This window comes from the organism of the source record quoted next, unplaced genomic scaffold (assembly GCF_019419815.1).
Source record: "Pyrus x bretschneideri cultivar Hongxiangsu unplaced genomic scaffold, Pyrus_bretschneideri_v1 Contig58, whole genome shotgun sequence".
In the NCBI taxonomy this organism is placed as follows: Eukaryota; Viridiplantae; Streptophyta; class Magnoliopsida; order Rosales; family Rosaceae; genus Pyrus; species Pyrus x bretschneideri.
In genome coordinates this window covers 2,467,948-2,486,614 of record NW_025999796.1, presented here as the reverse complement: position 1 = coordinate 2,486,614, position 18,667 = coordinate 2,467,948, and the positions used below count along the sequence as shown (strand labels likewise).

Here is an 18,667-nt window from a genome sequence, read left to right as displayed (position 1 = left end):
AAATATGTCAAAGTACCATGTAAGCCTTCAAATTTAAATTTTAGGTTTAAAATTTGACATCTCATTTGGAGATGGTCTAAAGGAACACAATCTCAACAAATTAACAACTTTTTCTTGATCATCTCATACCCTGACATTTTAGGTATGAGAATGTATGAAATACTAAAAATCAATGTGGATTCATTAATGTTTTTTTCATTTCTTACATGTTAGTAAACATATAAATGAGCGTTATACTTATTCCTTATAAATTTAGACCTTGTAAGCAATTATAAAGTATTTAAAATTTAATTAGGTTTTTTTGGATATTTATAAATTTCAAGAAAAAAAGTGATTTTTATAGCTTATCACGTATCTTTTATTTATTTTATAGGCATTGAATTGTATAAGAACACAGAATCAACAATAAAAAATAAACATAGATGGGTAAGAAGCTAATTAGAGAAAAAAATCATTTCTAATTCGAAAATTAGGATGTACTCTTCTTGAAATGGCAAAAAGCAAGAAAACGTTCATATAACGGAGACTGACACAGAAAACCGTCACAGTGCTCCTCACCCCCACAGAGAGATGTTAATTGACCGTGACCCACGTGGTCACCGCACGGCGATTGGTGAAAGAGCACCAAACCACCGTTTCACAGAATGTGCGCAATGACAATGCTGACCATCGTCCTTCCAATGTAGCCAATACGACACAACATTCCTGAACGACAGGAAGAAAGGACACAACAGTCAATCAAGACTTTAAGCAGTGGCAGGACCGTAAAAACAGTACGGGAAACAGCCCGCGGGACAAACGAGGGATGACATAACTACTCAGACCGCACTAAAAGCGTGCGTTTCGGTTGATGGAGCACTTAGGGCTGGGATCGAGATCAATCCGCACCGTCGATTTGGGAGGGTCCCACAGGAATTGACACGGTCAATGAGTGTAACCGCAGGAACCGCAGGGATGGCACCGCAGAGAGTGAGATAGTACAGCATTGGAGTGGACGAGGATATATATAAATGGTTAGAAGTTGTAGGTGTGAGAAAGTAGGAGAGAGAGAGAGTTCCTTCCTTGGTCGTCAGTCTCATCAGTCGTCTCTCTCAGCCGTTTTAGGGTTTCTCAGGTGAGCCGCAATGTCTATTTCCGGCTTTTTTTTTTCAGCGAGCCCATTTTCTTCTGGCTTTTCAAAAAAAAACAAAAAATGGAAACTTGATTTCTGGGTCTGTCTCTCTGGGAGTGGGTGGTTGTGGGGGGTGTGAGTTCTCGACTTTTTCTTCAGGGTCATTTTGGGTATTTCACGCTTCTGAACTTCAGCATCTTCTCTGGGTTCTCCCATGGCTGCAATTGAAATTTCTCTCTCTGGGGTTTTAGGAAAATGCTCAAGATTTCTGTTGGTTTTTTGGAAGAAGAAGAAAAAAAGGGTTTTTTTTTTTTTTTTAAATTGTGCAGCTTTTTGTTTCTTTCAGTATTTTTGAACAATGCACTTGGAGTTGTGGGCTCTGCTGATTTCGCATGTTTATGCAGTTTAATTTTTTTTTTTAGTAATTTGCTTGTTTTTCTTCAGTGTTTTGAAGTCGGGAGCTTTTTGTGTGTTCTGGACTGAATTTTTTGGTCGTTTCTGGGTTTTTTTGAGGCCGATCTTTGCATAATAATGGTGTGTGACTTGCAGGGTTGAAGAGTACTCGGTGCTGGGTGTTTCTTGTGCGGTTAGGTAAAATATACAGTAAATGTTTCGTTTCTCCGCTTGCATGTCTGTTTCTTTCTGTACTCTAAATGTGCTACAAGTTAACTCACTTCGACCACTCTGCATGTTGGTTTTTCTTTTCGATTTGAGAATTTTGAGGTTAGATGTGTGTGTTTTGCTTATATTATATATATATATATGTATTTGTATAGCATTGTATGGGTTTGAGATTCCTTGACTTTGTATCATCTGATGCTTGCATGTTGGGGTATTTTTAGTTATACTGAGTTTGTTCAATTTTTTGGACAAACCCTTCAAAATCACAGTTATTTTTAGCCTTTAGTTTGTTTCCCATTTTGTAATTTTTTTGTTTCTCTTGCTTAAGAAAACGGTATCTCTTTTTGTATAAAAGCCTTCGGGAGATGCTCTCCAACCGTTTTTGATGTGGGGCGTTGACTTTTGTTATCTGCACCATTTAATTTATTGCGAAAGCCTTGCATGCGTTTTCAAATGTCCCAAAGTTCAGTGTCACATGATTTTGCTGTATACTTCAGTGTCCCGTCCATTCACAACCATGGAGACTTGAGGCAAGCTGCCTGTATTTTGTGTTATTAGGGTGCGCATTGCAAAATAGTCAATTTCATGTCGCAACTTCTGCCTTGTAGGTCTATTTATTATTGTCAAAAGTTCTGGAAACAAAAAGGATGATTTGATGTTAGAGCCTTCAGAGTTCTAAGTTCTCATATATGGCTTTCCAGAGTTTTAAGTTCTCATATATGATCTCCTTATACCTTTTTGTTCAATGAATCAAATTCCTTAGTTTGGTTCTTTGTTCTGTGTGGCTTACTTTAGTTTTTGGGTCCTTCTCACATGTTTTCAAATCTTTCAAATGGTTTTGATACTAGCGGAGGCATTTTTGTTTGAATAATTTCAGAGTATGGTGAGCTTCTGGTGCCTTTATGATGAGTTTTAGTCTGTTATGGGTGTTATAGCTTTTACTTCTAAGTGAGTGTTCAGTGGTACACTGCAGTTGTTCTCTCTCTAAATTTATTAAGCAGTAACATTGGCTATCTTAGCTTATTTGGCCATTCTAATTTTGGTTTTGTATTATGTTGTGCCTTAACGGCTAGGAAGATTCATGGGCAGTTGTTAGAGCGAGCACACCGTTGTTTTATTCACTTGATTTTGGTTATTGTTCCACCTCACAGGAAGCTTAGTACTATATATTCCGGTTGTAGTCTAAGTGCATTATTAGGAAATCTGGTACCGTTTAGGAGTTCAATTTCTGCCTTAAAATGAAAAGATTTCCTGTGTTGCATCTCATTTACATACTTATGGTATGTTTTAGGATATGGATTCATTTGAGCCAGATGGAAATGGAGTAAATGGAGCGAATGGTGTGAATGGAGAACATGGTGTGAATGGAGAAAATGGTGTGAATGGAACAAATGGGATGAATGGAGCAAATGGGGCAGAAGATGCGTTGCCACCCCCACCCCCGGTTATTCCACCAGATGTTGTTCCTTTGCGTGCAGAAGCAGATAAAATTCCCGAACCTGTTAAGAAGAAACCTGCTCGGGCCCCTATTGCTAGGCGTGGCCAAGGAACCAAGGGAACAAAAATACCTTTGGTCACAAATCACTTCAAAGTGAACGTTACTAATATTGAGGGTTACTTCTTCCATTACAGTGTATGATCCATATGCTTTCTATATACTTGCAGTACTTCCATTTTCTTTTATCCTAAGTGTTACACTTGTTCTCATTTTTGTACTGTATGCATAGGTTTCTGTTGCTTATGAAGATGGCCGTCCCCTTGATGGAAAGGGTGCTGGAAGAAGAATAATTGAAAGGGTGCATGAGACGTATCAGTCTGAGTTAGGTGGAAAGGACTTTGCCTATGATGGAGAGAAGAGCCTGTTTACTGTGGGTTCCCTACCACGCAACAAACTTGAATTTGCCGTAGTTTTGGAGGATGTGCCATCAAGCAGGTACCTTAGGAAGGGCTATGGCTTTCTTTCCAATGTGTTAGATCTCCTTTATACTTTCTTATTGTTGGACTGGTTTCTATATAGGAACAATGGAACCAGTGAACCTGATGGTCCTGGGAGTCCAAATGAGAGTGACCGTAAGAGATTACGGCGTCCAAATCGCTCCAAAACATTCAATGTGGAGATTAGCTATGCTGCAAAAATTCCCATGAAAGCAATTGGAGATGCTCTGCGTGGGCAAGAATCAGAGAATTCTCAAGAAGCTTTGAGAGTTCTGGATATCATACTAAGACAACATGCATCGAAGCAGTGAGTGAAGTTTTTTTCTGACTAGTTTTCTCCCATCTATCTCCTTCCTGCACATAGTTGTGTTTAAGTTAGTTTTTGTCTGGATTGGATTTTATCTAATGAAAATCTGGATTACAACAGAGGATGCCTCCTAGTTCGCCAGTCATTCTTCCATAACGATCCAAAAAATTTTGCGGATGTTGGAGGCGGTGTTCTTGGATGTAGAGGATTCCATTCAAGTTTTAGGACCACTCAGGGTGGCTTGTCTTTGAATATTGGTAACTATATCACTTATTGCTCTGTTATATTTTTTAAAAAATTACTGTATCTTCACCTATTCTCATGTGTACATGTTCAGATGTATCGACTACCATGATTATACAGCCAGGGCCAGTGGTGGACTTTCTAATTGCCAACCAAAATGTTAGAGATCCGTTCCAACTTGACTGGACGAAGGTAACAAACACTTGTTATTATTTATTCTGGCCTCTTAGTATGTTCATGTACTTTCGGATAATCTGTTTTTGTTTCAACGAACAGGCTAAAAGAACACTCAAGAATTTGAGGGTTAAAACAAGTCCATCAAATCTAGAGTACAAGATATCTGGATTGAGCGAGAAACCATGCCGAGAACAAACGTATATATTATGTTCAATGAAATTACTTTTAACTTTTCTACTTTTGCGTTTTTGCGTCGTGGTGCTTTAACTACCCTAACTGGGGCCAGTATTGTTTTTGTGTTCGTGTTCTTCACACCCTGAATTCATTGTTCCGGTATGATCCAGTTTTACATTGAGAAACAAACAAGCAAAGGAAGGTGAAGATGCAGAAATAGAAGTCACTGTGTATGATTATTTTGTTAATCATCGTAATATACAACTGCGTTACTCTGCTGATCTACCATGCCTTAATGTTGGGAAGCCAAAACGTCCTACCTATATCCCCCTTGAGGTAACCTGCTGAGTTTATTGTTCCTTATATTTGTTGTTACAAATATGATGATTTACTTTCATCCGTGATCTGAATCGTTTTACTGACTTTCTTTTCTATACAGCTTTGTTCTTTGGTGTCCTTGCAACGTTACACCAAAGCTCTTTCCACCCTTCAAAGAGCTTCCCTGGTGGAAAAATCAAGGCAAAAGCCACAAGAAAGGATGAGTGTTTTGTCTAATGTAGGTGTCTTCATTAACATTTGCCTCATTGTATATGCATCTGTGACTCCAAATCTCACGAGTACTATTTCAGGCTCTGAAAATCAACAATTATGATGCTGAACCAATGCTACGCTCATGCGGTGTTTCAATTGGTGGTAACTTTACTCAAGTGGAAGGCCGTGTTCTTCCAGCCCCAAAGGTATTTTCCATATTTACCTATATGGCTTAGCCTATACTGTTGTGCTTCTACTGATTGCTTGGGTTTCCTTGACAGCTTAAAGTGGGTAACGGGGATGATTTCTTCCCTCGAAATGGGCGCTGGAATTTCAACAACAAGGTCTTAACCCTCCTCTTCTCTCCTTTACTTTTTACCTTATATCAGTATTCTGATTCAAAGGTTCATTTATATTGTTGAAATGCAGACACTTGTGAAGCCAACTAAGATAGAAAAGTGGGCTGTTGTCAACTTCTCTGCACGCTGTGATCTAAAAGCCCTTGTCCGTGATCTGATCAAATGTGGTGATATGAAAGGAATTGTAAGTTTTGTAATTACACATTTACTACAGTATGTATTCAGATAACTTCGGTTTTATTCTTTTGTTTTAACTTTCCATTCTTCCCCTTCTGGCAGAAAATCGAGGCTCCATTTGATGTGTTTGAAGAGAATCCCCAGTCTAGGCGTGCCCCACCTTTGGTTAGAGTTGAGAGGATGTTTGAGGATATACAGTCCAAACTTCCTGGACAACCACAGTTTCTTCTCTGTTTGCTGCCGGAGAGGAAAAATTCTGCTTTATATGGTTAGAGTCATTTTATATTATAATTGACGTGTTAAATCAATTAAAGTTCTTAATGATTTCTATTGAATCACTAGGTCCATGGAAGCGGAAGAATCTTGCTGAATATGGTATTGTGACACAGTGCATTGCTCCCACGAGGGTCAATGATCAATACCTTACAAATGTCCTGTTAAAAATCAATGCAAAGGTGGGGCTTTTAATTTTCAACTTTTATGGACATCAAAATGAGTGCATTTTCTGTTGGCTGTGATCTCATACTTGGTTTGCCCTCAAAAATCCTTGCAGCTTGGTGGTTTAAATTCATTGTTGGCAGTTGAATATTCTCCTTCTATCCCTGTGGTTTCCAAGGCTCCCACCATCATCCTTGGGATGGATGTGTCCCATGGTTCACCTGGGCAGTCTGATGTACCTTCAATTGCCGCGGTAAACTGTTTTCTATGTTTTATATTTTGGATTAATTGTTGTTATTAAAGCTAGTTCAGTTGAACTCTGCAAATGTTGTATGATCTTTCATGTTGTATAACTTGTATTCAATGGGGGAATTATAGGTGGTCAGCTCCAGGCAGTGGCCCCTGATTTCTCGCTACAGGGCATCTGTTCGAACACAATCCCCCAAGGTGGAGATGATAGACTCGCTGTACAAGCGAGTAAATGACACAGAAGATGATGGCATTATGAGGTATGATATGTATCTTGAAGTTATTTTTTCACTGCACATTTCTTCAATCATATATTGAAGATTTTTGAAATTTCATCTTCTTTTGAGTGTTCAGGTCAGTTTATGTTTCACATTTTGGTTTCTTAAATCCTTTCCAAACCACCCAAATGTTGAGTTTCTTCTTAATTTCAGAGAGCTGCTTCTGGACTTCTATACAAGTTCGGGCAAACAGAAACCGGACCAGATTATCATATTCAGGTATTTCTAAATTAGAAACCCTAGAATCAAATGAATTGTAGTATTTTCTACTATTGTTCTTAAAACTATGCGGTTGTAAGAATTGAAATGCTCAGTATCTTATTTGTAGTAGTTCGTTTTTCTAAAATCCATTCAGTGGCCGCTCAAATGTATGGGTCAATTACTAATTTTTCTGTACATCTTTAATAACCAAGTTTGATGAGTAATTTTTCAATTCCGTCGTTTGATTATTCCTGTGTTAAATTTTAAAGGTTATTAGATTCCACATTGCATTTGTATTCTGACACAATGAATTTCCCAGTATGTCTTTTGTGTGTACATGCCAAATATACAAGGATTTGAATGGTACAATCCATAGCCTACCACATTGGTCTGAAGCAGGCATATTTTATCCTGCAGTGCTGATATTCCCAATGAAAATATTATGCGTTTCCGGTGCATATCACTGGTTTTACTTGAATGCTTTTTGCTATTTTAAACTCTCTTAAGACTTCCGTTACTCAATTTACTTGAATTGTCTATTAGAAATTTGTCTATTAGAAATATGATGGGCTTTTTAATAGCATGAGTAGATGCTGAGTAGTTATATATTTTATCCTTTTCTTTGGGCTCCATGTAGTTTACTTCTGTTTGAGCATTTCATAGTTGATTAATCTCTTGTACTTGTGCTTCTGATACCCTCGTGTTGACTAGTTATGTATTGAATACAGGGATGGGGTCAGCGAGTCTCAATTCAACCAAGTTTTGAACATTGAACTGGATCAAATCATAGAGGTTTTGCGAGCTTACTATTACCCGTCAAATTTGTCCTCTCAACTATGAAAATGATAAATTATCCTTTTTCTTATTCTCAGGCATGCAAGTTCCTGGATGAGAATTGGTCCCCTAAATTTGTGGTGATTATAGCTCAGAAAAACCACCACACAAAGTTCTTTCAGCCTCAGTCCCCAGATAACGTTCCTCCTGGTACGCTAACACAGTTGAACAAATTCAACCATTCACACAATTCAGCCCTTTCACAAACATAATTCAACTTACGTATTCAATTTATTGTTTTTGCAGGAACAATTATAGATAACAGAATTTGTCACCCAAGGAACAATGACTTCTATCTCTGTGCCCAAGCGGGAATGATTGTGAGTATCAATATTATGCTTAGCCGCTGTAGTACCTTGTTTGTAACTATGAATCCTATCTAGATTGTGCGACTTTGCATTAGTCTACCGTGGTCCAAGCTCCAAAAACTATGCCTTCAATTTTCAGTACTTGAGCTTTTCAACATTTTAATAATCCACATGTTTTACGTTGTTCCCGTAATTTCAACCCAAACGTTACTGGGTGGATCTCCGGGGGCACAAACGATTCTTCAGGGACCCTGTGAGGCAACATCTGATTTGTTTTCTCTGTAATAGTTTACACTTATATTTAACTGGTTTACTCTTGTTTTTCTAAGGGGACCACGAGGCCTACTCACTATCATGTTCTGTTAGACGACGTTGGTTTTTCAGCCGATGATCTGCAGGAACTAGTGCATTCTCTTTCATACGTGTAAGTGAATATCTACGCACTACATTGCTTATGCTTGCCATCAGTTATAACTAGTGTCCTTAATAATATATATATTTTTATTTATTTATTTATTTATTTTTCCCTCATTCGCAGGTACCAGAGAAGTACCACCGCCATTTCCGTTGGTAAATTTCTTTATTCCCTTCCTGCTGGCTCCTCTAGTATGATTCTTTGATTTTGTTAAATTTCTAATAGTGAATCCTAATCCCTTGGTTTAATATTTATCCTTTCAGTTGCCCCCATTTGCTATGCACATTTAGCTGCCACTCAGATGTCACAGTTCATGAAATTTGAAGACGCGTCTGAGACATCTTCAAGCCATGGTGGGCTGACCTCCGCTGGAGCTGTTCCCGTCCCTCAGCTGCCCAGGTTGAAGGAGAATGTGTCCAATTCCATGTTTTTCTGCTGAGGTCTCCGTGAGCCTTGAGCTACCATGATTATCTACGGAAGAACAGCAGTTTGTGTATATACTAGTTTTCGGTGTAGCCTCCCACCATAATAGGAGGTTTGAACTATCGTCGTTGGTAAGCTTGCCTTAGTTTTTAGTTCCGTAGTACCCTGCGTTTGACAGCCGTTTTGTATATGATCCTTAGTACGTTGCGCGTGCAGCCTAACTTATGGGACCTTGGATGTTGACTCCCTGTGTAGGCTTAACTTATGGGATTATGTGATTGTTTCTGTTGCCTTTTATGTATGTGGAGACTGGTTTTATGAGCGGTCTTTTGGAAACCCAACTTCCATTTGGGGGCGTGGTATTTTTATCCGAGCTGTTTTCGGCATGCTGAGAACAGGCGGTGGATATGAAAGGCCCCGGGGCAATGCTAGATGATATTCAGTGTCATTTTAAGCGTTGAAGACATGGTCGCGTGTTACTAATTTACTGTTGGTATCCAACAACTCTCACACGGTTATTATGACTGGGGTGCGCTGTTGTGCGTGAGACATGCTGAGTGGCAGTGTGCATGAGACATGCATGTTCTGCTGCGTTTTAAGCAGCACCCTCAAATCGGAGAGCTCGAATAGTACAAATGAAGGAGGATAAGGGCTTGAAAAGTAGGGGTTGGTGGTTGATGGTTGTGATGATAATACTAAAGGTTGCCGAATGCGGGCAGCCTGTGCTCCATAGGATAGGAGGGGGAAGGAACACTTGGGCTCCTCATACTAACTTCACGCAATGGTCCAGTCAAGAACGCTTCTACGTCGGTGATTGGCTCTGTAAGTATCGCTCGTATCATTAAGACTAAACGGTATCAGATCAACTCCGCATCTAATTTAACAAATTTGCTAACCTAACCTAAAGCCTCAACCTCCTGTCTATTTGTCCACTTTTTGTAGATTTTGGGTTTGACAAGCGTATCTACAATGTTCTGGAGGTGAACAGCACAAGCTACGAGAATTGCATCGACAAAGATTTCATATATAACGTTACGAGAGGCGGGCGGGACGTGTTCAATTTGACAGAGGCGAAGACATATTTCTTCCTCAGTGGTCGAGGTTACTGTTTTGAGGGTATGAAAGTTGCAATCCATGTTCAAGAAATCCCACCTGATCAACTTCTTCTCAACTCTTCAAATGGTTCCCAATCATACGTCTACAGCCACATTACCCTACTTGCAATGCTTGCCATTGCGGCTTTGGCATGGACATTTCCCTACTAGACTTGTAGATCACCAATTTACCATAGCAATTCTGCAATTCATTACTGTTTCAAATCCGTTTACTTGTACCACTTGTGGAAGTGAGGCCAAAAAAATAAAAAAGCAGACACCCAATGAATACAACTTCACAGTGAAGTTTCTTCATCATGTTCAAAAGTAGCTAATTAGTTTTGCAGGAATTCATAGGGTTAATCGCTAGTTTTATCAAAGACTTAATTACTACATTGTAGTGCTAGCCTGCTAGGAACCTAACCCCAGCTTCATTTTGTCACATTTGCTTTCTTTCGTTTGATAATAAAACCCAAATTTATTTGTCACTTGATTCGAATTGTGTCATTGTAAACACGAGAAATTCCTGAAACAAACGACAAGAATACGTGTACAAAATAATATTTTGTATTAATGATTTTGGGGTTACAATCTCTTTGTAATTTGGTCCTCTGATTCTATCTTCGTAGGGTGTGGGTTTGTGGATGAGTTGTTGATCCAAAGGGCCGTCGAGGCTTGATCTAAGGATGCACAGCTGATGAATGGATCTTCAAGGGGCGTTGGGCTTGATCTTGAAGGTTGATGGATGAACGGATCTTCAAGGGCTTTTGGGCTTAATCTTGAAGGATGAACGGATGTGTGGATTTGTTGAGGTTGTTGATCCAAAGGGGCCGTTGGGGCTTGATCTTAGGATGAACGGATCTTCAAGGGCTTCTGGGCTTAATCTTGAAGGATGAACGGATGTGTGGATTTGTTGAGGTTGTTGATCCAAAGGGGCCGTTGGGGCTTGATCTTAGGATGAACGGATCTTCAAGGGCTTCTGGGCTTAATCTTGAAGGATGAACGGATGTGTGGATTTGTTGAGGTTGTTGATCCAAAGGGGGCCGTTGGGGCTTGATCTTAGGATGAACGGATGATGAGCGATGAACACTTTCTTCAAGGGCCGTCGGGGCTTGATCTTGAGTTGGTGGAAGTTCTTCAAGGGCGTTGGGGCTTGATCTTGAAGGATGAACGGATGATGAACGATGAACACTTTCTTCAAGGGGCCGTCGGGGCTTGATCTTGAGTTGGTGGAAGTTCTTCAAGGGCGTTGGGGCTTGATCTTGAAGGTTGATGGATGATGAACGATGAACGAAAAGTGCTTTCTTGATTCTTCGGGGTTTGCTTGAGAGCTTTAGAGTTTCAAGGCTTCTTTCTTTCTTCCTTCCTTCCCCCAAAATGAATGTCTTGGCCTCCTATTTATAGAATTCCAAAACTTGATTTTTGGATTTAAATAATCAGATGAAATAAATCATTTCTGCCAGGTATTGACACGTGTCCTATTTGATGACTTTTCCAATTTATTTCGATTTTTCGTTGAGTCACACGCTACATGTAAAATTTATGTGATATGTGAGCGTTGAAATTTTAATTTTTTGGTCAACATTTATTTCACCGAAATTTTGATGTCTACAAATGCCCCCACTTCAAGGCGTGTCGTAGACATGTGCTTGTCACGTGTAGAAGATGCGTTTTGAAGTCCCTTAATGTAGATGTCAACCCAAGGGCCGTCGAGGCTTGATCTTTGAATTGGGCTGGAAATTTCTTCAAGGGCCATCGAGGCTTGATCTTGAGCTCGACTGGAAGATTTTCTGGTTTCCTCCAATCGTTGATTTTCCACAAGCTTACTCTTGAACTGAGCTGGAGGATTCTTTTGGTCTTCCCCTATCGTTGATTTTCCTTTGTGCTACTCTTGAACTGGGTAGCAGGATTCTTTTGGTCTTCCCCGAAGGTCTGAGCTTACTCCTTTTTTTCTGTTTCTTTGTTCAATCTCTCCAATTCGTATTGAAGAGGGTTAGAGGATAGCTCAGCATATGCAGTTGTCTCTTGTCTCCACATGCTTCAATGCATCATTTTCACTTGCCTTACTTGCTCCCCTTTGTAGAAGTGGTATTTCCTTATGCAGGTTTAGCATCTTCTCTTGTACTATTTGTTCCTGATGCAGGAGTTGAATGCAAACCTTGCATTTGAATGGACCATTACTTCTTGGTGGCAGCGCAAGTTTGAGTGGAGGTTCCGACATATTGCTTTCTCTGTCCTTGTCCTGGCAGGTGAGAACAAGGGCAAAGGAAAAGATAGGGGAAAAGCATGATATGAGATACCTTTGCTTTCGCCCTTGATGATATGAGATACTTTTGCCTTGGTGTCATTTGTTTGCAAGGGTATTCTCGGAGAGGAAGAAAACTGAGCATTTTGAGATGCTTTGCTGGGAGTGTACCCTCGGAGGTGAGGAAGAGTTGGGCATTTTTTTTTCTTGTTTGCAGGTTTGCCTTGCCATAAAAGATGAAGGTCGACATATATAGGGATTTCCCAATAACAAATGGTGGTACTGTTCTTTTACCCTTGTCGACAAACGTTTTGATCCCGCAAATCCGGCTTTTTGAAATAGTGATGACTCTTCGATCTTTGAATACGCCTCTTTGATTTCTGAACGACGCCTCTTCGATTTCTGAACGACGCCTCTTCGATTTCTGCACGAGCGTCTCTTTTGACAAAATGGCGCGCGTTTTCTGAAAAGCAGAGAAAGCGTCGCCGAACTTTGCGCTTGTCAGCTAAAGACGTGTAGCTGCGATGATGACCTCCACGTGATCTTTTGACAAAGTGGCACCCGTGCTTTGAAAAGCCGCGAAAGCGTCGCCAGTCTCCACGTGTTTTCAACTTTGTCGGATGAACGCGTTTTCTGGAAAGCCGAGAAAGCGTCGCCTAACTTACGCCGGAAAATCCAGCTTTTGAGATTTGCAGAGCGATGTCTCTTCACTTTTGAATAAGCGGCTCTTCGATTTTTGAACCAACGCCTCTTTGATTTCTGAGCAAGCGCCTCTTCCTTTTTATAGAGGTATTGATCACCTGTAACATGCATACTTTGAAGGTTGCTCATTCCTGAAAATCATCTCCGGCCTTTTGAGTTTTAACTCCATCCACCCATCTCTTTTAACACCTTTGAAAAATGGCTAACCCATCGAACCTTAGCTTAGAATTGAGTCTCAGCAGTGATCCGGTTGCGCCGCTTCAAGGTAATGTAAGGTGTCCTTCTTTCTTATCCTCTAACGGTCCTCTTACAGGTGAAGACTCCGTGATGCAGGACGCCACAACAGCTACAATAGTAGCTAGGAACCTCCTTACTCCAAAAGATAGTAGGCTGCTGTCAGGACGGTCCGATGAGTTGGCCGTTCAAGAGTCCCTCGCTCTTAGTGTTTAGTGTGCGGGCTCTGTGTCCAACATGGGCCAACGCCTGCTTGCTCGGTCCCGTCAAGTGGAATCATTGATGGCAGAGGTGGAAGATCTTAAGCAGGAGATTAAACAGCTTAAGTACGAGAATAGAAGTTTGCATGTGCTTGCAAATAACTATTCGTCGGGCATGAAGAGGAAGCTTGATGAGCTTGATGATCGTCAACGGTTTGCAGCTTTCTTCCAGAGACACCTCTTTCCTGGGTCATCCAGCGTTCCACCAAGGTTTGGGGCCTTGAATGATCTATCTTCGGTGTCTCCCGCTCCGATGCCTCTTGCTCCGATACCTCCTGTTCCGAGAGTGTTGCCATGTAGTGGGGCCTCAAGTACACAACCTTTGTGAAGACTCCATCTTTCTGCCTTTTTTTTTTTTTTTTTTTTTTTTTTTTTTGTAATCACTCGGAAATCAATGAACATACTTCGTTTTATTTAGTGTATTGTGCTAAAAACAGAGAAAACATGTACATCACCAAGATTTTTTTTTTTTTCTTCCGGTGGCACAGCTCCACCAAAGTTTTTTTTTTTTTTTTTTTTTTTTTTTTTTTCTCGGTGGCACAGATCCACCAAAGTTTTTTTTTTTTTTTTTTTTTTTTTAACTTTCATCATTACTTCCCAACATCATCATTTCATTTTACTTTATTTTATTATTTTTTATTATTTTATTTTATATTTATATTTTTTTATTATTCTTTTTTTTTTCTTTCGGTGGATTGATCCACCAGAATTGCTTTTTATTTTTATATTTTTTTTATTTTTTATTTTTTTATTTTTTTATTCTTTACTTTCATCATTACTTCCCAACATCATCATTTCATTTTACTTTATTTTATTATTTTTTATTCTACATTGTCGTTTTTTTTTTCTATATAAAGGGCCTCTGGTGATGAAGACGGAAGAGAAAAAAAACGGGAGCTCATAAATTTCTTATTCTACATTGAGTTTGGCAGCTGGTGCTGTCTTTGAAAGATGCTTCCCAACATCATCATAGCTACCTCTTTTTTATTAAGGTGCTTCCCAACATCATAATAATAATTTTTTTTTTTTTTTTTTGGTTGTATTTTTTTTATATATATCGTGATCTGCAACCTAACATCATCATTTTTTTTTTTTTTGGTTGTATTTTTTTATATATATCGTGATCTGCAACCTAACATCATCATTTTTTTTTTTTTTGGTTGTATTTTTTTTATATATATCGTGATCTGCAACCTAACATCATCATTTTTTTTTTTTTTTTAGGTGGTGATCTGCAAGGCTGAGGCTGCCAAACCGACGAAGAACCCAGGAACGCATAAATTGGTGGTGTAGAAAGAGTGGTGCTGTGCAAAGATTGCAAAGGGATTTTGCTGTGTAATGCATTTTGGTCAGTCTTCCCTTGGTAGTGACGTTGCCGTGCCTCTTGCCACTGCTTGGAGCTTGTTGCAGTGTGTCACTTTTACCGTGTGGGGTTGTGCAAAAGACTGCAGCGAGTTTATGCTGTGTAGTGTCTTTTGATCATAATTTTCCTCGGTGGTGACGTTGTTGTGCCTCTTGCCGCTGCTTGGAACTTGTTGCAGTGTGTCACTTTTACCGTGTGGGGTTGTGCAAAAGACTGCAGCGAGTTTATGCTGTGTAGTGTCTTTTGATCATAATTTTCCTCGGTGGTGACGTTGTTGTGCCTCTTGCCGCTGCTTGGAACTTGTTGCAGTCATGGTATTTTTCAAATGTTTTAAGAGCAACACCATCACCATTCTCGCGAAGGAAGGTGATTCACAAGATAGGGGAACAACGCTGAAGATTTACACCCCACTGACTGGCCTTAAGGCGCTTGCGCTTCCTACAAAAGACAACTCCATGCATATTAAGTCGTGGTCTTCTGCCCTTTTTCTTTTGTAATCAGACTTTTTTCCTTTAAAGAAATAAAATGTTTGCTTTCTTGAGTTTGCTCTTTATTCTTCAAAGTTTTTTTTTTTTTTTTTTTTTTTTTTTGTGTGTGACTGTACTTGAAGTTTTGAAGTTTCAAGTTGCCTACGTACCCTTGGTTGAGGAGGGATCAAGTCATGACGTAGTTCAAATGAGTGATGGTTTTAATGATGATTTTGCCGTACACAGTTTATGCTCTTGCGGGCCCGGAGCGTGGTGTGTTTGCTTTAGGGGTAGTAGCGCTTCAAAAATCTGCCGTTGATGGGGCCGATCCTTAACCCGTCTTCTGCCATGATTAAGTAGGCGCCATTGGTGTAGATTTCTTGTATCACGTAGGGTCCATCCCACTTTGATGTGAACTTGCTTTTTGTCTTATGAGTTGTAATGATAGGCCTACGCAACGCCAGCACGAGATCTCCGGCTTGGAAAGACCTTGGGCGGATTTTCTTGTTGAATGCCTTGGATAACCGTGCTTGGTAGCATTCCAAGTGTTGTTGAGCTTCGAGCCTTCTCTCATCCAGCGCTTCCAACTCCTGAAGGCGCAACTTTGCATTTTCTTCATCAGTCAAGCCTTCTTGTATAGCCATCCTTAGTGAGGGGATTTGACTTTCGAGCGGTAGAACAGCTTCTACGCCATATACAAGAGAATAAGGTGTAGCTCGGGTAGGAGTCCTATGTGTAGTCCTATATGCCCAAAGTGCTTCACTTATTCTTTCATGCCAATCTCTCTTTGTTCGGCCGATTACCTTTTTCAGGAGGTTGCACAACGTCTTGTTGAATGCCTCTGCCAGGCCGTTGGCCGGAGCATGATACATGGAAGACTTGTGCTGCTTGAACTTGTATTTGTCGCAAAGCTCGTCCACGAGTCGGTTGGAGAACTGCTTTCCGTTGTCAGTGATAATGTAGCGAGGCACCCCATATCGGTGGATGATATGCTCCTTGATGAAACGAACAACAGTTTCCTTTTTTACTTCCCTTAAAGGTATGGCTTCAGCCCACTTGGAGAAGTAATCTGTTGCAGCTAGGATGTAAGCTTCCCCTGCAGATGACTTTGGCGTAATTGGTCCTACAACGTCCAATCCCCATGCGTCGAACGGCCATGAAGCAACTGTAGGGTGTAATGGTTCAGGCGGTTGATGTATGAAATTGGCGTGGAACTGGCAGGCTTGGCACCTTTTGGCGTGTTCCAGGCAGTCCTTCACCATACTTGGCCAGTAGTAACCCATTCTTTTAAGCCGGAAATGTAGCTTTGGCCCAGACTGATGTGCCCCACACACACCTGAATGTGCTTCTTCCATGGCTTGATTAACTTCTTCCTCACCTAGGCATCTCAGGAGTACTCCTTCAAAAGACCGTCGGTAGAGTGTTCCTTTGTAGTAAAGAAAGCGAGGTGCTCGTCGACGTATTTCGGAACGGTGTCTAAGATCATCTGGAAGCTTTCCGTGCTCTAAGTAATCGATCAGCGGCTGTCTCCACTCTTCAGCATCGACTGGAAGTACTGAGATGACATTTGTATCATCTAGTGACATTTCATTAACGAGCGGAATCACCCACCTTTGGCAAACTGGCACGTCTGCAACTTCATCTTTTCCTAGTGTCATACTCGAGGCTAGATTGGCGAGAGCGTCTGCCATTTGATTTTCCTTTCTTGGCACATGTTCCAGTGTCACAGCTTCGAACTTTCGTAGCAGTTGGGTCGCTAGCCGGAAGTATGGGACGAGATCATCTTTCCTCACCTCATATTCAGTTAAGAGTTGATTGATTATGAGCTTGGAATCGCCATACACCTCAAGAGCTGTGATTTCCATGTTGATCGCCATTTGGAGCCCGATTATCAATGCTTGGTACTCAGCAACATTGTTGGAGCATAGCTCATTCAGTTGGAAGGAGTAAGGTAGTATTTGCCTTTGTGGCGTCATGAATACTACTCCTGCCCCCGCTCCGTCTGCTCGTGCGGATCCATCGAAGAACATCGTCCATGTCGGAAAAATATTGATGTAGAACACCTCTTCATCAGGCAAGTCGTCTGAGATTTTCCAATCAGCCGGGATTGGATGATCAGCAAGGAAGTCTGCTAGCGCTTGTCCCTTGACAGCTTTAGCTGAGACGTAGATGATCTCATATTGATTAAGAAGCAAAGCCCATTTAGCGAGTCGCCCCGTCAAGACTGGCTTAGACATAACGTATTTAACAGGGTCGGCTTTAGCAACCAAGTGGATGGTGTAAGCATGCATGTAATGTCTGAGTTTCTGAATGGCAAACACCAAAGCGAGGCACATCTTTTCTATTGGGGAATAGTTCAACTCAGCGCCGGTGAGAGTCCGACTGAGGTAGTAAAGTGCTCCTTCTTTTTGGGATTCATTCTCTTGCGCCAAGAGTGCTCCGATTGAATTTTCCTGAGCTGCAATATACAATATGAGTGGTTTCCCGGGCACAGGTGCCCCCAGGACAGGTGGACTTGACAAATATTTCTTTATGCTTTCAAAAGCATTATGGCACGCTTTGTCCCATACGAATGGGACATCTTTCTTCATAAGGCGACTGAACGGTTGACAACGCCCTGCGAGGTTGGAAATGAAGCGTCTAATGAAGGCTAGCCGTCCTTGTAGACTTTTCAGCTCGTGCAGGTTTCTTGGCTCGGGCATGCTTTGAATGGCCTTGATCTTTGATTGGTCTACCTCAATACCACGGTGCTTGACGATGAAGCCAAGGAATTTTCCAGAGGTGACGCCAAACGCACATTTTAACGGGTTCATCTTGAGGTTGTATTTTCGCAGCCTTTCGAACACTATTCGCAGATCCTTCAAGTGGTCTGATCTTTTCTTCGTCTTAACCACCACATCATCTACGTAACATTCTACGTTCTTGTGTAGCATGTCATTGAAGATTTTCTGCATTGCGCGTTGATACGTAGCTCCAGCGTTCTTTAGGCCAAAGGGCATCACCTTGTAGCAATAGATACCTTTTGGAGTACGAAAGGCTGTTAGCTCCTCGTCTTCGAGGGCCATGCGAATTTGATTGTACCCAGAAGAACCATCCATGAATGATAATGCCTCATGGCCAGTGGTTGCATCCACCATGATTTCAATGATTGGCAAGGGGAAGTCGTCCTTTGGGCAAGCATCGTTGAGGTCCCGGAAGTCTACGCAAACACGTATTTGTCCTGATTTCTTAAGGACAATGACGATGTTGGAGATCCACTTGGGGTATTGCACTTCTCGAATAAAGCCTGCTTCGATAAGCTTGTCGATCTCGACCTCGATTTGTGGGATAAGCTCAGATCGATAGCGTCTTTGAGTTTGCTTTATCGGTCGTGTTCCAGGTCTGACCGCAAGATGATGAACAGCGATGATAGGGTCCAGGCCGGGCATTTCTTTGTAGGTCCAGGCAAAGACGTCTTTGTATTCTAACAACAGCTGATAATACTTCTCTATCTCATCTGTACTTAATAATGCACTTATGAA

The 18,667-nt window shown here is 40.9% G+C and overlaps 2 protein-coding genes across 2 annotated transcripts; both read left to right on the top strand.

The window, feature by feature from the left end:
- The first annotated feature begins 994 nt into the window (after positions 1-994).
- Positions 995-9,102, top strand: LOC103937381 (protein argonaute 4). Its single transcript, XM_009347330.3, has 24 exons — positions 995-1,114; positions 1,661-1,702; positions 3,024-3,365; positions 3,460-3,665; positions 3,750-3,974; positions 4,095-4,231; positions 4,312-4,409; positions 4,494-4,591; positions 4,739-4,904; positions 5,008-5,124; positions 5,198-5,305; positions 5,381-5,443; positions 5,529-5,642; positions 5,738-5,903; positions 5,978-6,090; positions 6,189-6,326; positions 6,452-6,582; positions 6,754-6,819; positions 7,530-7,593; positions 7,674-7,785; positions 7,882-7,955; positions 8,273-8,367; positions 8,482-8,513; positions 8,622-9,102. Exons 3-24 carry the CDS (start codon positions 3,027-3,029, stop codon positions 8,795-8,797), a joined length of 2,838 nt encoding a protein of 945 aa, XP_009345605.2. The 5' UTR covers positions 995-1,114; positions 1,661-1,702; positions 3,024-3,026; the 3' UTR covers positions 8,798-9,102.
- Positions 9,103-9,337: 235 nt separating this feature from the next.
- LOC103937382 (lamin-like protein) lies at positions 9,338-10,193 on the top strand. The gene is made up of 2 exons (XM_009347332.2): positions 9,338-9,603; positions 9,724-10,193. Exons 1-2 carry the CDS (start codon positions 9,417-9,419, stop codon positions 10,044-10,046), a joined length of 510 nt encoding a protein of 169 aa, XP_009345607.2. The 5' UTR covers positions 9,338-9,416; the 3' UTR covers positions 10,047-10,193.
- The last annotated feature ends 8,474 nt before the right edge of the window (positions 10,194-18,667 follow it).

Coding starts and splice junctions, on each gene's coding strand:
- LOC103937381 (XM_009347330.3), top strand. CDS start 3,027: ATGGATTCATTTGAGCCAGATGGAAATGGAGTAAATGGAGCGAATGGT. Junction 7,786..7,881: donor CCCAGATAACGTTCCTCCTG/GTACGCTAACAC, acceptor TTGTTTTTGCAG/GAACAATTATAGATAACAGA. Junction 8,514..8,621: donor TACCACCGCCATTTCCGTTG/GTAAATTTCTTT, acceptor TTATCCTTTCAG/TTGCCCCCATTTGCTATGCA.
- LOC103937382 (XM_009347332.2), top strand. CDS start 9,417: ATGAAGGAGGATAAGGGCTTGAAAAGTAGGGGTTGGTGGTTGATGGTT. Junction 9,604..9,723: donor CTACGTCGGTGATTGGCTCT/GTAAGTATCGCT, acceptor CACTTTTTGTAG/ATTTTGGGTTTGACAAGCGT.